Source organism: Cibotium barometz, chromosome 1 (assembly GCF_041138505.1).
Source record: "Cibotium barometz isolate CiBa-2024 chromosome 1, ASM4113850v1, whole genome shotgun sequence".
NCBI classification, from domain to species: Eukaryota; Viridiplantae; Streptophyta; class Polypodiopsida; order Cyatheales; family Cibotiaceae; genus Cibotium; species Cibotium barometz.
This window is the reverse complement of record NC_141046.1, coordinates 18,321,261-18,339,987: the sequence shown is the minus strand read 5'-3', so window position 1 is coordinate 18,339,987 and position 18,727 is coordinate 18,321,261. Positions and strand designations below refer to the sequence as shown.

The 18,727-nt window shown below is 52.3% G+C and overlaps 1 protein-coding gene across 13 annotated transcripts in view; it reads left to right on the top strand.

The window, feature by feature from the left end:
- LOC147641680 (uncharacterized) overlaps positions 1-18,727 on the top strand; it is a 131,985-nt gene that overhangs the window by 70,554 nt on the left and 42,704 nt on the right. For 12 of the 13 annotated variants that reach the window (XR_015265889.1, XR_015265888.1, XR_015265884.1 and 9 more), the window contains exons 4-6: positions 13,611-13,681; positions 14,836-14,895; positions 15,762-15,869. Coding sequence is in view for 8 of the 13 variants with exons in the window: in XM_086798346.1 (XP_086654472.1) it covers positions 13,611-13,681; positions 14,836-14,895; positions 15,762-15,869 (239 nt within the window). In the remaining 5 variants the exon portion in view is untranslated. The remainder of the gene's footprint in view (positions 1-13,610; positions 13,682-14,835; positions 14,896-15,761; positions 15,870-18,727) is intronic. The other variant, XM_086798352.1, reaches the window with a different exon arrangement.

Genomic DNA, 18,727 nt, shown 5'->3' with positions numbered 1-18,727 from the left:
TTACCTCTCCAGATACATGGGGCGAGTATGCAGCCTCCCTCTACACAGTACCAGAGCAGCACTACCGAACCCTCCAGACCCTTGTCCACCCACTTCTTTTTTTTTTTTTTCCGAGAAAAGATCCTTTCATTAGTTATAAAAAAACGCCCGTAGGGCTACAAAAGATCCTCTCCTGCTCACAAGAAAAAACAGAGCAGAGAAAATAGCAGGGCAGCTAGGGAGACTCTCCCTAGGTGCTGAAAAGTACAAGTATCAGTACAAAGAACTGAATGGCTATATCATACAATAGGAGGGGGGGAAAGCCAAACAGGTGGCCTGTAGTGCCAGCAGGGGGACCCCGCGTGAAGGGTATAGAAGGGGCCGCTGCGCCAGGTGGTGTGAAAGGCCTGGCGCCGCAAGATCGCCTCATCCGAGTCGCCCCGAATGCGGTCGTACTGTCCCCGCAAGGTGTGGATCAACTCCTGCCAGATCCCCCGAACAGTCTCTGCTGGTGGCTCCAATCTCCCCTCACAGGCCCTGAAACACCGGGCCTTCCAGGTGAACCAGATGGTGATGCTGCTGAGGAGCTCCCATCGTAGATCTCTCTCCTGTGTCCAGCTGGCGGACGAGAAATCCGGTGAAGGAACAAGGCGAGGCTGGCCCCTAATGAATCTGATGGCCTGGCTGTCCTGCTCCGTCTCATAGCCCATAGCAAGCCCTGACGAAGTCGACCAAGCAGCGGCACCCCACGTATACGTACCCTCTGGAGAGAGGGGGGCCAGAATACGCAGCATCCACAGCCAAATCAGCTGCGCCTGAGGGCAGTCCCAAAGGCAATGTCTCTGTGTCTCCATAGGGTGGCCGCATCGGACGCAGGCCACCGGAAGACGGTTGTAGACAAGCCAGGTGCCAACTGCTGAGCCCCTGTGGGGCGACCAGCCACTGGAAAGTCGAGATCCTACGGGCCTGTCGACTAGCCCAGAGCCGGGCCCAAAAATCCTCCAGAAACTCCTGTGAGAGTCCCTGTAGCCACCAGTGCCCCACTGCAGCTGGAGAGACCATCCTCCTCGCCGTCAAAATATGCCGTCCCAACCGAACAGTATACTGAAAAAAGGTAATCTTTGTGGCCTCAAGGGATGCATAAGGATCGTGCCACTCGTACTCACCAAGGTCCCACTGTAGCCGGGGGCCAAGGGGCGCACTGCATATGCCCATATGCGCCAATCCGGGAGCACATCTGCAGGGTCTGGGTCAATATGCCACTTCCGAGAAGCGGCGGCCACTACCCGTATCCTCTGAAAGGTGCACTCTGCAACCAAAGGCGACTCCACCTCCACTCTCTGAAGTCTGCCCTCATCCTGAATCTCATAGTAGAGGCATCTGCCATCCTCAGTGCAAGCTCTGACAGAAATCAGGATCTCCAACTGTGTAAAGGCTCCCATCCACCGTGGGGCCACTAGCTCGATAGGCGTGAACCACTCCTCTGTGAGTGCCTCCTGAATGTCATCCCTCATAATCAACCCCCCTCTGAAGTGACTCAGCCTCTCCACTTGGATCTCCTCTGGTAGACTGCAGAAGGCCTGCCAGTCTCCAAAGCTACGTGCTGGGCCTGCCGCCAAAGGTCCCCAGGCTAGACATGGCCGAGAACCCACCATATGACCCTGCTCTGTGCGAACCGCTGGGCTCCAGATGAGCGGCTGTCTGGCCCGCTCCTCAACACAAGAAGGAGGTCGCTGAGAGAGCGCCGGTCTCAGCAGCTCCCAAGCTCTCAGGATGCTCAAAGCAAATCTGTCCTCCCATCCTCTACTGAGGCCTGTCCTCCTCATCTCTATGAAGATCCATCGAATCTCTGGTGCCCAAGTGCCACCTACTGGGGGAGCCGGAGCCTGCAGCCGCTGCAAGAGAAGCTCTTTCCAAGGCTCAGCGCCTGAGCGCCTGGAAGCAGCCCCCGAACAATAAGCTTCCCCAATAAGGCTCTACTCTGATCGACTGGATCTATAATGCCCAAGCCTCCCTGAGCTTGCGGAAGTGTAATAATTGCCCATGCAACCTTTGCCCGAGTTGGCTGACCGTCCCGCCCAGACCAAAGAAAGTTCCTGATCAGCCTCTGTACCTGGCTGATGCAAGAGCTCGAGAAGATCCAGCAAGACGTAATGTACCACATGGTCGCTAACAGCACCTGATTTGCCACCACCACCCTCCCGGCCAAGGATAGTCGAGCTGTACTCCAATACAAAAGCTTCTTCCGAATGCTCAGAAGAAGCGGGGCAATCTGCTGCTCAGGTGACAAATCTAGTCCAATCTGGCATCCCAAATACCGCACTGCTGTGCCAGGAGGAATCCATCTAAAGCCAGGGTCCGGGCTCCAAGCGGAGTGGGAGCGCTACTGATCCAAAAGGCCACTGTCTTGCGCCAATTGATCAAAGCTCCTGAAGCTGCACTAAAAACCTGGAGCGACTGCTGTGCCCGAAGAAGATTGGCCTCCTGGCCATGCAAAAATAAGCCCGTGTCGTCCGCAAACTCAGCATCGAGCAGGTCCTCCCCCCGAACTGGGAGCTGGAGTCCTCTCAAACCAACCTCCTCTGCCGTCAAATACATGCTCATAGCCTCCGCAAAGAAGAGAAAAAGAAAAGGGGCGAGGGGACATCCCTGACGGACTGATCTGGTCAGCTCAAAACTCGGCCCCCGTCCTCCTGCAATCAACACGTGGCTGCGAGCTGTGGAATACAGAGCCGCCACCCCTCTAATCCAACCTGGCTCAAAGCCCAAGCGAAGCATAGTGCCCTCTAAGAAACCCCAATCGACTCTATCGTATGCCTTCTCAAAATCGAGAAGCATCACGACCAAGTCCTCACCAAGAAATCTAGCTCGGGCCGTCGCCTCCCAGAAGGTGAAAATGTTGTCAAGGATACTACGCTCCTTGACGAATCCTGTCTGGGTAGCATGAATCAACTCCCCCGGGAAGGGCTGGATCCTCAAACTCAAGGCCTTTGCTAAGACCTTGTAGACAGTATTGAGGATCGTAATAGGTCTCCAATGCCGAATATCATTTGATACTCCCTCCCCCTTGGGGATGAGAAAGATCAAGCCCTCTGAAAAGCTCTGTGGCATCACCCCAGTGTCCAAAACATATTGAAAGCCCCTGCGGAGGCCTGGCCCCAAAAGGTCCCAATAGCGCATAAAAAAGGCAGGCGTCAGCCCCCATCCTCCCCTGGGCAACTATGGCGCGGCAGGACCCTCAAGGCCTCAGCAAGCTCAACCTCTGAAAGAGGCGCACCAAGGACTGTACGCATACGATCTGTGACCCTCCTCTGCACCTAGGCCCACACCGTATGTCTGCAAGCATCCCGAGCCTCAGTGGCTCTATAGAACCCAGTGGCAATGGCTCTGATCTCCCCGGGCTCAGTAGCTACAGACCCGTCCGGCCTCCCAAGCTGACGGACTCCTGCTCGAGCATGGCGGGGTCCAGTAATCTCAAAAAACTCCCCAGTCACTCTATCCCCAAGCTGCGTCCACTGAGAGGCCTGGCGATGATAGTAAAACTCATGTCTCTGCTCCTCTGTCTCTCTAACCTCCTGGCGTGCCTGGCTCAGCTGGGACGCCACCCACTCACATGCAGGCGCTGAAGCGAAGCAAGGCTGCGTCTCAGCCGCCGCTGCTCCCGCTCGCGAATCTCTCCCAGCCATGTCAAAGCTGCAGCGTGCAGAAAAGAGCTAAGCTCCATGAGTCCCTGGGCACACTGGCCTGCTGCATCCTGGTCAGAGCACTGACTATCATGCCAGATCCTCTCAATGTCCTCTGCGAGACTAGGATCTGTAAGTACCCTCTCTGGGATCCTCAACTGCAAGCTGGGCTCCCGTGTCCTCTCCTCAATCGTCAAAATAACTGGCGCATGATCTGAAAATGAGGTGCCAGCGAGAATGCCAACGGAGCCCCCTCTCTCCCCGAACCAGTCGCCCACATAAAAGCGATCAATCCGTGATAGATTAGTCCCTCCCTGCCGGCGATCCGACCGAGAGAAACTAAGACTGTCCTGAGAGCGGGAGAAGGCCCCATGCTGCCATGCATCAGTGATCCTCAGTGACATGCAAAATCGCTCCCAAGCTGCAAGCTCCGTGCCGTGCACTGTAACATGACTGCCTCCCACTCTATCAGCCGGGTCCTCAAGCATGTTGAAGTCACCCCCGACACACCAATGTGCGGCCTCTGGCAATGCATCCGTAACCTGGGTCCAGAACTCTGCTCTGGCACTAGCATGGTTGGGCGCATAGACGTTGAGCACGCCCACTAGCTCATCATGCATCCTCAGAATGACATACTGTGCTCTACCAGGCACAATGATCCCTCGATCCACAATGGCCTGCCGCCATACATCTGCAATGACCATGCATACTCCTCCCTGTCCACCCAAAGGACCAAACCCTGCAGACCAAAAGGTGTCCCATCTACCAGGCATCACCGAACCATATCTCCGGATCCTGCTCTCACCCAAGTGGTGCTCCTGCATCATCAAAATATCAATCCTGCCACCAACTAGGCATCTCTGAAGCTCCTGCCTCAAGCAACCACGATAGCGTATATAATGTGCTCCGCCAAGGCCCTGTACATTCCATGAGATGATCCTCATGGATGACCTGCTGAGGTGGATGCTGTCTCAGCCGTACGGCGGGCCTTCGCAAGCGGCTTGGATGGAGAATAGTCCCCATCCGAGCGGCTGCAAATCTGCCCACCCGGTGTACTGCAAGAATCACGGATCAGGCGCCAGTGGCTGTGTCCCATGGCGACTGCCTCCCGCTCAGACAGAGCAACCTCGTTACATACATATCCAGGGTCGCGTGCTAAGTCTGCCACTATGCGAATGACCAAATGACGAATCCCTGAGGCATCCACACTCCCGGGATCCAAGAAAAAATGAGCCAACTCCCATAGTCAACCTATCACATCTGTCACCTCCAGATCGCTCACATGATGAGAAAACTCAACTGCCTGAGTCTTCAAAGTGCTAAGAGCGAGCTCTAGAGTCCACTCCCGGTCGCATGGGCCACATAGAGGGAACGAGAAGGCCACCGTTGAATCAAGTGCCTCCTCCCCGCGGGCCGGAGGAATCACTACATGAACTCTGATGGGTGCTGGCTCATGGGGGCCCTCTGCTCCAAAAAGCCGTGTGAAGGCGTAATCAAAAGCCTCCGAGCGCTGTCTAGTGCCGAGGCGGCTCAGCCAACTGCGGATAGATATCCGTGAACCCGAATCGGCATGGTAAGTCTCCTGTGTGGTGCTCGAGCGAGGTCGGTGCTCAGCGCTCTCCGGACTGCAGGTGAACGCCAGGGGACTGCCAGGGCCTCCCGGGGAGGTGAGGCGGGCGGGGGGGAGGAGGGGGGGCGAGGGGGGTGGAGAGGGAGCCGCTGCCGAAACCGGAGCAGGGACGGGAGGAGGCGAAGGTGGAAGCGAGGCGGTGGGGGGGGACGGGGGTGGGGGGGGTGAAGGAGGGGGTGCTGGCATCTCCTGGTCCTCTGTCGTCGCAAGGGTCTCCTCTTGGAGGGGAGCAAAGCTGTTCCTCACGGGAGCCCAGTGATGCTGAGACTGTGGCTGCTGCTGCAGCGGTCTCTGGGCGTGTTGCTGTGGCTGTCTCCCTCGGCGGCGCCCCTGTCCAGGCTGCCACTCCGAGGTCTCTGTGGCCTGAGCAGGTGTCCCGGAGGCTGCCTGCCGAGCCGCATCTATGGGCGGGCCATCAGGGGCCTGCTGCTGTGGTGAGGGTCGGGGTCTCCTGCGAGGGCAGGCCTTGGCCAGATGACCGACCTGCCTGCAAATGAAGCACTGGTTCGGGAGCCCCGAGAACTCCACTCTCTGATCAATCCATCCCCCCCCTATCCTAGGTAGCTGAATGACCTTAGGAAGGGAGGAGATGTCAGACACCAAAACTCTGACCGAAGGTAGCCCAGCTGCTCTAGCCACCACTGAAGCTGCTGTGGGGCCAGTCTCTAGTACCGAGCCCACCAATGCTCCTAGCCTAGAGAGGAGCGGAAGATACTCCCGGCGGAGTCCAGGGAAGCAAACTGTAACATGGAAAAGGCGCTCTCCCTGCTCGGCTGCTGCTGGGTCAAAGCCATGCTGCCAAGGTCTGAAGAAAGCCCGAGCACCCCTGATGTCAAGGGGACTCATGGCTAGGACCTCGGCCACGCTCTGGGCGGTCTTGAACTCGATCTGGTAATGTCCACGGCCCAGTAGCTGTACGTCCAGGATCTTGCCACATCTGCAAGAAGGCGGACCTGGAGAAGATCCCGGATCTCCCCTCTGCTAGGGCGAGTGCCGACTATACGGCAGATGGTGGAATGAGCCTGGAGGCGTTCCACCTCTGCAGTGAGGCTCGCTTCCTCTTCTGGCAAAAGAGAAAGCCTGATGGGGGTGTCCTCAGGGGCGGGCGAGGGGGCTGCGGGGGAGTCCCTCTGAGGCGGGGCAGGAGGAGCCTCCATCAGAGTCTGAAGCTATGGCGAAGGCGAGGCGAAAGCGGAGATCCTACAAGAACCAAGCTGCACACAGAGAGGCGGAAGACGAAGGCCGGAGAAAAAGGAAAAACCCCCTTGGGGGCGGAAATCAGCAAGAAAAGGGAGGGGGGGGCGAGGCGGCGAAGGAGTAGCCCTAGGGGGGGGGGGGGGGGGGGGGGAGGGGGGGGAAGCTGCGCGCAAGAGGGGTGGGGGGGAGAAAGAGCTGGCGGAGGGGGGGGGGGTCGGGGCGCTGCAGAGGGGAGGTGGGCGCGAAAAGAAGGGGGGGCGCGAAGGAGAGGTGAGGCGGCGGGCAGAACAGCGAGGGAGGGGGGCGCAGAAGCGAGGGCAGGCGGGGGGGGCAAGGGGGGGCGTGAGGAATGAGGGGGGCGCGAGGGGGCGAGCAAGCAGGTAGGCGGGGGGGCGTAGGTGTGCAGGTAGCGCGAGCAGGGAGGGGCGGGAGCTTCAGCAAGCGGGTGTCCAGCCACTTCTACCTTCTTCACAGCAAAGATGGTGAGGAGGGCCATCAACAGATTGCGTACAGGGAGGGCACAGGATCATGAGGGCATTGTAGCTGAGCATTTCATACATTCTAGAGATATGATTGTAGACTTGCTAGCTCTCATGTTTAATAGAGCCATGTGTGAGGGGTTTCCTAGGACTTGGAGTACTTCCACGATTGTGCCGGTACTCAAGTCTGGAGATCCGAGCGTGCGGACTAACTACCACACCATTATGATTGGTCACTCGCTGGCCAAGCTATATGCCTCTATTCTTGAGCAGGAGTTGAGCAGATGGGCAGACAGACAAGGGGTCCGAGCTCAGGGACGGGCCGGTTTCAGGAGGAGATTCTCTACTTTGGATCATATCTTTACCCTCAGGGCTATCATTGAGGAGGGCAGAGCACATGGGAGGAGGATCTACTGTGGCTTTGTGGATTTCCTCAAGGCCTTTGACACAGTGCCCAGATCTGATGCGCAGGCTGCAAGACTTTGGGGTATTATGGCACTTTATGAGACAGTAGTTGGGCAGGTGCGGACTTTAGAGGGTCTCTCCCAGCCAGTACACTCCACTATAGGGGGTAAACAGGGCTGCCCGCTCTCTCGGACCCTATTTGGACTATACATTGATGAGATATGTGATTATATTGGGACACGAGGGGATAGAGGAGCCCAGTTGGCTGGCACTTGCATACCTCTGCTCTTATATGCTGATGATATTGTGCTTATAGCAAACTCACCAGAGGGTATGCAGAGGCACTTGGATACTTTACATGCTTATGCACAAGACAGTGGGCTCTCAGTTAACCTTGGTAAGACCAAGGTTATGGTATTTACCACTACAGCTCAGTGGGTTTGGAGATCAGCGCCTATTTTCACATATGGGCAGGAGACAGTGGAGTATGTTGACTCATACACATATCTTGGAGTGGTGTTCACTGGGCGCACATTTTCCATGAGGGGGGCAGCAGAGGCCAGATTGACTAGAGGATATGTAGCACTAGGAGGTCTAGAGAGGATGTGCTCACAGGTACAGTTTCAGGAGCCACGCACTAAGCTGTGGCTTTTTGACACGCTGGTCACATCGGCTATGCTATATGGAGTACAGATCTGGGGGCCTAGCCTAGATCGTCACAGTCGATCAGGATGCACATACGATGGATGGAGATCGATGGAGAGACCACTTGTGTCCATGATCTCCAGGATGATTCGGGCTAAGGCCTCAGTACCCCATGAGATTATTAGAGCCGAGATGGGAGCACCACCGATCGTAGTCGAGGCTCTTGCCAGATCAGTGTCCTTCATTCATAGCACCTGGGAGCTTCCCCGACACCGGTATGCACGACTTGCTTTAGAGTCCTCTCATCAGCTATCCATGGAGGGAGACACTTCATGTTGGTATGCACAGATAGCATCCTGGTTTGAGCTCCACGGGTTCAGTTTAGACAGACTTCCACCCTTCTAGTACTCTCTTGAGGCACCCTCTCTCACCTTGACACATTCTGAGATTAGTAGAGTCATCAGACAGGACCTCATTCAGTTGGACACTAGGAGGACATGGCTAGAGCCCTCACAGGAGTTGGGGACGAAGATGCCTTTCTATAGAGACCATCTTCTCCGCACCACTGAGGATGGCTTTATACTTAGACCGAGCTACATGGATACCCATCTGTCTCATGGATTGAGGTGCGCCATTGGGCAGATCCGCACCTCCTCACATCAGTTAGAGATAGAGACAGGCAGATTTAGAGGCATACCTCTAGGGGACAGGATTTATCAGATTTGTTGGATAGAGCCAGAGACGGAGGAGCACTACATCTGTCGCTGCACAGCATATTATGAGATTCGAGGGCGCTACCATTGCCTTTTCAGAGAGAGATTTGGACCACTGGCTAGAGTCATGGACTATTGTGATCAACGATGCTTGGGTTTTTATCTCTTGGAGATCCGCAGGCTCAGAGAGTCCATTATCAGGAGCAGACGCCCGACTGGCAGGGAGTCCACACAGAGACAGATTACTGACTTCTTTAGAGGGACTACCCGGGAGGACACGCAGCCGACAGCCCAGCAGTGGGCACCCCGTGGGACTCTAGTTGAGAGAGCTATCCAGTTGGGCAGATCTAGACGCCCGAGGGTTCGCGGATCCTCACATCGGAGACGGTGCCTACACCGGAGGATTCAGAGCATCATTGCGAGGCATCGGGCTCGTCCGACTAGGCATCTCACTATGGCAGATATCCAGGCCATCCGGTAGAGACCCATGCTAGAGCTCCTAGGATGATTACGACTCCAGCCATATACTGTTGTACTCACTGTCACTTTTGTACTCCCCCATATTCATGTATTCATGTATCCATGTATCCATGTACTCATGTACCCCATTTTGACTAGTAGCATTAGCTTCCCACTCTCCCTAGTTGCTGCTTCCGGATGCCCCCTACTGATGTATTGTGGGGCTAGATACTTACCTTCAGTTCTTTCTTTTCTTTTTCAGACAGTGTATCAGATGTCACATGGTTGTAACTTTGGTCTCATAGGTCACTGTGGCCTTTTGAAGACGTTAATATAACATTTCATTTCATTTCTCTCACAGAGATACACATGGCAGTATGGAACTGTAATGTTTCACTATGGGTGCAGCCTAGACGACTCGAGCATGTTATGGTGGCGAGAGACATCATACTTTTGACAGAGACACATCAGAGCCCAGAGAGAGGGCTACCTCGAGTAGAGGGATTCCAGTGGGAGTCAGCATACAGGAGGACCACACGCCAGGGTACCTCGAGAGGGTCGGGGGGAGTAGCAGTTCTATTTGACGGGAGCTACAGGGGAGACTGAGAGTGGTAGCACAGGATCCAGAGGACAGATACATGTGGATCAGCTTACAGCTCTCACAGGACAGGGTTATATACATAGCCCTGTGTTACTTTCCTCCATCAGGATCCTCCTATGTCATTACAGAATACATGCCACAGGAGGAGGAGATAGAAGCCTCGCCATACACTTGTCTGTCAGAGGAGATTATGCATTATTCTACACTAGGGGAAGAATTTCTTACGAGTGACTTCAATGCCCACACACAGTGCAGACAGTGTGAGGTGTATGACTATGATGACATGGAGATCCTCCACCCTGTGGATCCAGAGGAGATAGGGGCTAGTCGGGCATCAGAGGACACTGGACCAAACAGAGGACATTATGGGAACCACTTACTAGAGTTGGGAGCCAGGCATCGTCTCGTTATTTATAACGGGATGCTACAGTGGCCGGGATCAGGAGGGCTGACATGCTTCCCACATGGGGGTCATACACGGACCGGAGGCACGGTGGTAGACTACATTATGGGGTCTTTGGAGGCATCACAGCTTGTCACCTCATTCTCCATCCCACCTCGTTCTATTGGGGCAGATCATAGATACTTGGCATTTTCACTAGCCGGATCGCCAGTATCACGAGCCTCCACATACCGACGCCACACACTACCATCTACTTCACACATGACATGGCAGACATATACACTGGCAGTGTAGAGGATGGGCTCCTACTCATGGATCCCCTGGCACCTATGGATACCATTACAGCCCAGTTGGCATCACTCCTACACACGGCTGCATTACAGAGCTTCCCACATCGTGTCCACTCAGGAGAGCCTGCGAGATCTGGGACTATGCCCTAGAACAGATGGTATGATGATGAGTGCAGAGCCCTATACTCACGGCTCCGCATACAGAGAGCCTTGGGAGCCATCACAGAGCAGGAGTCGAGGTGACAGATGAGGAGACTTACTCGCCGCAAAAGGCGGGCCTTCGCAGAGATACAGGAGCTAGAGATCTTCCATTTCTTCACGAGTAGAGATAGCCCTATCTCATGGCGGCACTACTTCAGAGAGCCCCGGACACCGGCACCCATTGCAGACCCACAGACATGGCACACATATGCAGAGGGCCTATACCACGCCCCACAACAGCCACCTATATCTCAGCCACCACAGGAGCCTCGACCTACCACAGCTGGCTTCTTTACCCACTCGATGGTAAAGGAAGCTATCCGCCGCCTACAACATGGACGGGCCGCCGACCATATGGGCCTACAAGGTAAGCATCTCATATATGCAGTAGATTCTTTGGCTCCTTTTATTGCACACCTGTTTAACAGGGCACTAGCAGAGGGTTTGCCTGCGGAGTGGACGATGCACACCATTGTGCCGATCCACAAAACAGGGGATATGCTCGATTCGAGCAACTACAGGACGGTTATGGTTGGCCACGTGTTGGCCAAACTCTGGTGCAGTGTTGGAGCAAGAGCTTAGCTTATATGCTGAGCGAGCAAGTTTACGCTCATCAGAGCAGGCAGGCTTCAGGAGAGCTTTCTCCACGACTCTCCATGTATTCACTTTGAGATGTATGATTGATTAGGCGAGAGTGAGGAAGAGAAAGCTCTATTGCTGCTTTGTGGATTTCCGCAAGGCATTTGACACAGTACCACGAGAGAGGCTCTTTCAGTGCCTGCAGTCTCTTGGCATACCAGGAGATATGACATGGGGCATCTATGCATTATATGAGCAGGTTTTTGGGCGAGTCAAATGCCTAGGAGGTATGTCCGAGACTATTGCTAGCACCATTGGTGTGAAGCAAGGATGTCCACTTTCCCCCACGCTATTTGGGTTATACATTGATGAGGTGGCTGACTTCATTACTTGGGGAGGCGGAGATGGAGTTGATCTAGCAGGTACCTCAGTACATATTATGCTTTATGCTGATGATATTGTATTAGTGTCTAAGTCTCCAGGAGGTCTACAACAGCATCTACATGCACTCGATGATTTCTGCACAGAGAGGGGTCTTACTGTGTGAACCTTGGGAGAACCAAGGTTATGGTCTTTCATACATCGAGACAGGGCAGGAGTCAACTATCATTCAATCTCGTAGGATGCCAGGTGGAGGTGGTGACATCATACGTGTACCTAGGGGATACCTTCTCTGCAGCAACCACGCGCTTCACCATGGATTCAGCAACCAGAGCTAGATTGACACGGGGATATGCAGCATTGGCTATGCTAGAAAGACAGTGCCTTCAGGTGCATTTTCAGGAGCCCCGGACGAAGGGTGGCTATTTGACACATTAGTCACACCGGCACTGATGTATGGAGCAGCGGTATGGCGCTAGGCCTTGCTACCCATTGGTGGACACAGATAGAGAGACCACAGGTCCTCATGATGGCACGCATGATACGCAGCAAACCGTCAGTACCTCATGACATTATCCGAGCAGGAGTTTCCTACGCCTCCTATGATGGTAGAGGCCATATTCCAGACTATATGCCTGCTAGACAGATTCAGAGAGATGCCACAGGACAGATTGTCATACAGAGCTTTTGAGGCATCTAGATAGCTGGCTGAGGCAGGAGACAGAGGATCATGGTATGCACAGGTCACACATTGGTTCTCACAGCATGGCCTAGACATGGATCATCTACCACCATTCCAGTATGACAGGGATGCACCACATATCCGTCTCTCTCATAGTGAGAGGAACAGAGTATTGAGACAGGACCTATGGCCGCTCTATACACAAGAGACATGGATATCGCCTACACAGCCTCTTCCACCGAAGATGCTATACTACAGAGATCACTTCAGGAGTATCACTGATGATGGATTTATATAGAGGCCTAGATACATGGAGGGCTTTTTACCACACGGCTCCCGAGTAGCTATTGGTCAGCTTAGAGTCTCATCACATCGATTGGAGATTGAGACTGGTAGAGAGTGAGGAGCATTATGTATGCAGATGCAGAGCATATACAGCCATCAGAGAGAGATATCCCATTTTATTTAGAGAGCCACATTCCCTACGCCAGATCTTTGAGGTAGCAGACCAGCGCATACTGGGGGGATTCATTCTAGACATACAGCGTCACAGAGAGAGATCATTACAGGCTCAGACAGCTCCAGAGGGGGGACGACAGACACAGATTACTACATTTTTTCAGAGATCCAGCCCCTACACAGCAGGGAAATACTCTCCACAGAGCAGAGACACTCAGAGCCCGCAGGAGACAGAGGACACCTGGCTTTCGGACACCACGCCTATACCAGAGAGATGACAGAGATCAGAGCTCGGTTTTAGAGAGAGGGTGCGGAGTGACTGGCTCGCTTCAGAGCAGACCCAGGCATGTTCTTCAGGGAGCTGTGGACACCCCCTTCATTGATGTATACGATTTTATACCTCCAGTATGGTACAGGATGGAGCTAGCTAGGTTGCATATCATGATTGTATACTCCATGCATATAGCTTTGTATTCTCCTAGTAGTAGAGCTCCATCCCCTCCTCCACTCATTGTACTTATTGCACACCCAGATTCAGCTTTTTAGTTCATTACTTTTTCATTTTGTTGGGATGACAAAGGATACCCCACACAGGTACACTGATTTGGCTCATAGGCGGAGTTCGGTCTTTTGGAAGACGTTAATAAAATCTCTCTCTCTCTCTCTCTCTCTCTCTCTCTCTCTCTCTCTCTCGCGCGCGCGCGCGCGTGCGTGCATGCGTAGACATTTATATGACTTTTTCCGAAATTTATTTTTGTAGTGTTTGGAGGAAGAGTAAAAAGGTAATTTTATGCTGAATGTGGTTTTTTCTTTTATTTCTGCAGTGGAGTGGATACCATTTTCAGATCACAATCCTGCTCCCACAGAAATAATGTTCTATTTCTGCGAGCGTGCGGTAATGTCCTCATGAGCAGTTGAGCATCTCACTGCTGCAGCTCATGCCATCTGTCTGGTCCTATGCCACTAATGATCTAGATGAAATGAACCCATTATAACCAAATTAAGGTCTACATTTTAAATAATAATGTTTGCAGCTTGTATATTTGGAAAAATAGTAATTTTACATATCTAGCAGTCCATGTGCCGAAGTATTCTTTCTTGTTTCTGATGAAGTGGTGTTATCTTGTCAAAGGGGAGCTATTGGGAATCCGTCCATTTATTTTTTCTCTGGCTTTTAACCCAAACTTCCCTATATGTATAAAGCGATACTTCCTTTTACTAGGTTAATGTGGCCTAGTTGCAGGATGATGAAAGATGAAAACCACTTGGTTCACGTAGCTCAAAGGCAGCACTTAGCTGCACTATACCATGTTGTGCTTGGCATGCTTTGATTGTACTGCTCAGTTTTGGGTCTGAACCAAATGCGCCATTTATTGACATGGGTGAGGATCTTTCCCCATAGTCACATGGGACACAAAATGGGGACAGGGAACGGGGACGGAAAAGATTGAGAATGGCCATTCCCTATGACTATAGAGTGACATGGGACAGGAATGGGAATGGGAAGATGCTGCCATCCCCATCATTCCCGAGTCTAAAAATGCCCATTCCTTGTGACTATGTCTTTCCCACATGTAAGGTGAAGAGTGTATACGAGTATAGGGCTAAGATTAAAATGACTAGAGGGCTAGGATTAATGTTACATGGAGGGAAGAGGTTTTAAAAAGAACAAGGGTGGAGGTTGTGAATGGTTGATATTTTACATGCATGGAGGGCTAGGATTAAATATACATGGATGTGGAGATTTGACATGTAAAAGTGGAGATTTTCACCACATGTATACGGCTAGGCTTAGACCTTGAGGCTTGATCCCACCCTTCCATCTTGTGAGAGGTTTTTCCCTCAGATTCTATGCCCAAATTTTATTGGATTAGCCATGATTTTGTGTTTGTTCTTTCTTACTTAATAGATAATAGTAGTCTCTTTTTTGCAAAAAATAAATAAATAAAATCTTAGTGGATTAAGAAGATAACTGCATGAATGTGTTATAGAAGCAGATTCTAGGCTATGATTGCAATCATGAGAATGACCGTCTTTTTTTTTTTGCAGTACGATTGGCTTGTGGCAGACCCAAATAATGTCATAGTTGTGCATTGCAAAGCAGGGAAGGCAAGTGTTTGCACAAGAGGCTGTTAAAGACTTTCTAAAATACAGAGAATTTGCTGCAATCATTTTTGTGCATCCAATAAATAATCATGCTTGTGATGATTCATGCAAGTTTTGGTCTTTCTGAAAGGATAAGGAAGATTAGGCAAGGCAGATTTGGTCAACTCGTGAATTTGTGGAAAATAAACTAAGGTTCTACAGGCGGGTGCACGAACAAGCACACACGCATGCAAGTGTACTCATGCATTTATGTGTATGTATGTTTGTATGTGTGTGTGCTCATATATGACAGTTCTTGGCACGTCTAGCTGATGATCTGGCTGCTCGTTTCCCTCATAGAGGATGCTCCAAGAAATTTTGGCTTTTTGGTGTGGGCAATCCGGGATTCCAGGATAACTCTACATTCTTTTCTCGGGTTAGATTTTGGGCACTTTGGACAATATGGAAAATGTGCAATGCTACCATGTTCAATCAGTCAGACTTTGATCCTTATCCCTTTTTCAAAGTGCATCTTAGACAGTCACTCCATGACAGCCTTCGAATGGAGCAGATTTCTCTTGCCCAGTTTGAGTTGTTTCTGAGTTAATCCCACCTTGGGTTTAACTCCTTGTAATATTTTTCCATAATAGAAGCTTTATTTTAACTTTTAAAAAAAGTGTGTGCATATATGTGTGTTCATATGAATGTACGAAACACACACACAAACACATTTTTTTATTTATGTACATGTATGTATGTGTGTGCACGCGCATGTATGTATATTCCAAATGTACATTTGGTGAAACCTTCAATTTGTAAGATTCTTTTAGTGTTTCATAAAATGTGGTTAAATGTTGATAGTGGTTTGTGACACTTGCATGTTCCTACAGGGTAGGACTGGATTGATGATCTGTGCGTATTTATTGTATAGTCGAGAATGTTCAGATCCAGTTACAGCCATCCAACATTATGGCGAGAAGAGAACAAAAAATGGGAAGGTCTGGTTCTGCATCCATGTGGTGATAGGTAGCTTCCAGTGGCAAAAAATATGCATGATAGTTTATTTTTGTTGGCAAAGTTAGGACATGTACTTTCTGATTACCTTTCACAGCAAAGTTCTGATGGATTCATATCTAAAATTTTGAGGACAAGAGTAGAGAATCCAATGTACTCGTATAATACATGCACACAGAACGCATCCCTTTGAGTGAGTGTGCTTCCCCCTGCACACCTGCATTTCCCACCGCCTAGCCCTCTGCACACTCCACCTCCCCCCGCCCCTCTCCCCCCTTCTCCGCTTGTGTGCAAACCAACACCCACCCCCCCCCCCCCCCCCCCCCCCCCGCCCGGTGCATCGCCTGTGTGCAGGCCCCCTCCCCCCTTCATTGCCCTTGCTCAACTCCCCCCAGTTCTTCGCTTGTGCCACAACCCCTTCCTTCGCACCCCCCTCTCGCCTCTCCTCCTGGCCACCGACCGCCTCCTTCGCTACCCGCCTGCGCCCCCCCCACCCCCTCCCTCCTCACATTTGACTCTACCTCTCTCTCGACCATACTCATTAGCCCCATGCTTGATATTTTGGAGAGTGGTATACCATCTACTCGGAGCTGATGGTGCTCTCATGTTTCTATGTTCTTAGTATTCCATGATGAGTTTCCATGGTCAGTTTTGTATCACCCCAGTGAGATAGCTATGTTTAAGTTTTCTTTCTGTTTTATTTTCCATTCCATGATGAGATATGCCATGGACATTATTGTATCACTTTGGTCTCATAGGCCCATTGGGTCTTTAGTAGACGCTTAATATATCTTCCTTTCTTTCTTTCTCCCGTTTAGCTGCCCCCCCCCCCTCTCTTACCCTCTGACCCAACATCGGATCCTTTGGTTGGCGTCTCAGGCTTTCCTGTGAGCTTTCCTGTGACAGTCTGCTTTCCAGGTCTTAGAAGGAATACCTTCCTCCCCTCCTCGTGATAGCTGGTGCTATCAGAAGAGTGATGGAACCTCCCCCCCTCCCCCCCCTCCCCCCCCCAAAAAAAAAAAAAAAAACCGCCGCTTCCGTTCTAGCACGGACGGCTGGGATTCCATCCCTTCGTATCTGCATTGCCTCCCCGGAGTTAGTACCTCACACCATTTCACTCCCTAGTCTATGGGGGAACCCTATTTTGCAGAGAGTTGAGTACTCCAGTCTCCTAGGACAATGTTTCATGTGCCGGCGTCGGCAGTCCAGGTGGCCGTCTCCAGTAGCCCCCCCTCGGCCCCCCCCCCTCGGCCCCAGCTTAGACCTTCCTAGGGGGGCGGGCAGGACTGAGGCCCGAGGTACCAGAGCACCAGGACGCGACCTTGGTTGAGACCAGCGCAGGAGAGGGGCAGACCACTGGCCCGAGGCGGAACCACCGGCCAACTTCGTGAGCAGAATAGCGTCAAACAGGCGTGCCAGCCTCCAGCTAGCAGGGTCCAGGAGGATACGGTTGTGTCAGAGAACCATTTCAAGCATTTACCTCAGCAACCCCCGACGGTGATGGGCCCCCCTCTGTACCTTCAAGGAACCCCCCCTTGCCCCCACCCCCCACCCCCCGCCCCCAAGTGAACCCTTCTCCCCCTATCCCCCCTTCACAGCCCTTGCCCATCCCTCACCCTCCATCCCACCACCCTCCCCCCTCTCTTGCCTTTTGCTCTAACTCTCTCCCCTATAGCTCCTCGGCTCAGGTTGTAGTACCCCCGCCGCCCCGAGTTGCGCCAGACCCAAAGCGGAGATAGCTGGCCAGCTTAGTCTGCCATTTGATCCATCATTTTTTGGAGCTGGTAGAGATGACCATCGTTGCCTCTCCGGTGCGGGCTTTGGCTCCCGAGTTCCCAGCCCTCCCCCCGGGTGCTGGGGCAGCCAATTGATTACAGTTTCTTCCGATGCCTCCCCGTCGAAGGCACTGGCATGTTCAAGGAGACCGTGGCTCCCATTTGCATATCTATGGTGCTATATCACTCCAGACTGTCCACCCCAGAGAGTGGCACAATGATCTTCTCCTTCCCACTGAGTGCAGCACAGGGGACGGACTGGAGCATGGTGTAAGTGGACCAGGCAGGGGAGATGGTGTCCTTCATCCTGGAGGTGTGCGTTTTGTGTTTCTTAATGTTTCAGTGGTAGTGCCACTTCCCCCCTTCTATAGATACCTGCACTGTGATATGTGGAGTCCAAAGTATGCATACTCTAGAGCTCGAAAAGAGTGGTTGCACATGGAGGCCAAGATTCGTTCCCTCTTGTGCGGCTTCGTCCCAAGACCAACAGTGATTACTCTCCATCAAAACCCATGCCCAAGACTCTTTGAGTGGAGGGCAATTCAAACAGTTCCACTACCCACCACTCTTAGTTATGCGGATTGTCTCATGGAACATCCAGGGGTTGGGGGGCCCAGAGTGCTTTCAAAGGTGTCGTGTCCTTAGAGGAGCTCCATAGAGCAGCGATTGGTGGAACCATTGACATTCTCTCCATTCAAGCACACCATCTTTCAGAGGGATGCGGGAAGATCTTGCAGGGGAGGAGTCACACCTTTTGGTCCCACTCTTTTGGCCCCTCCGGGACACAGGGTGGAGTATGCATTTCCGTCAATGAGTAGCTATTGCCAGTAGTGTGATCAACTCAGGTACCATTGTCACTGTGGTCGCAGTGGCATGATTGGTATTTTGGCTAGCACTGCTTCTCTCCGATCACGCACCGATTATTCTCCTTGGATGACCCTTGGAGGTAGGACATACATTTGCACACCCGGAGCTGCTGCTTGAGTTTGAGTTTGCCGATGACACGTAACATAATTGTTGGGGGACGAGGGAAACCTCCAAAGATTCGCCGAGGCCACTAAGATTTT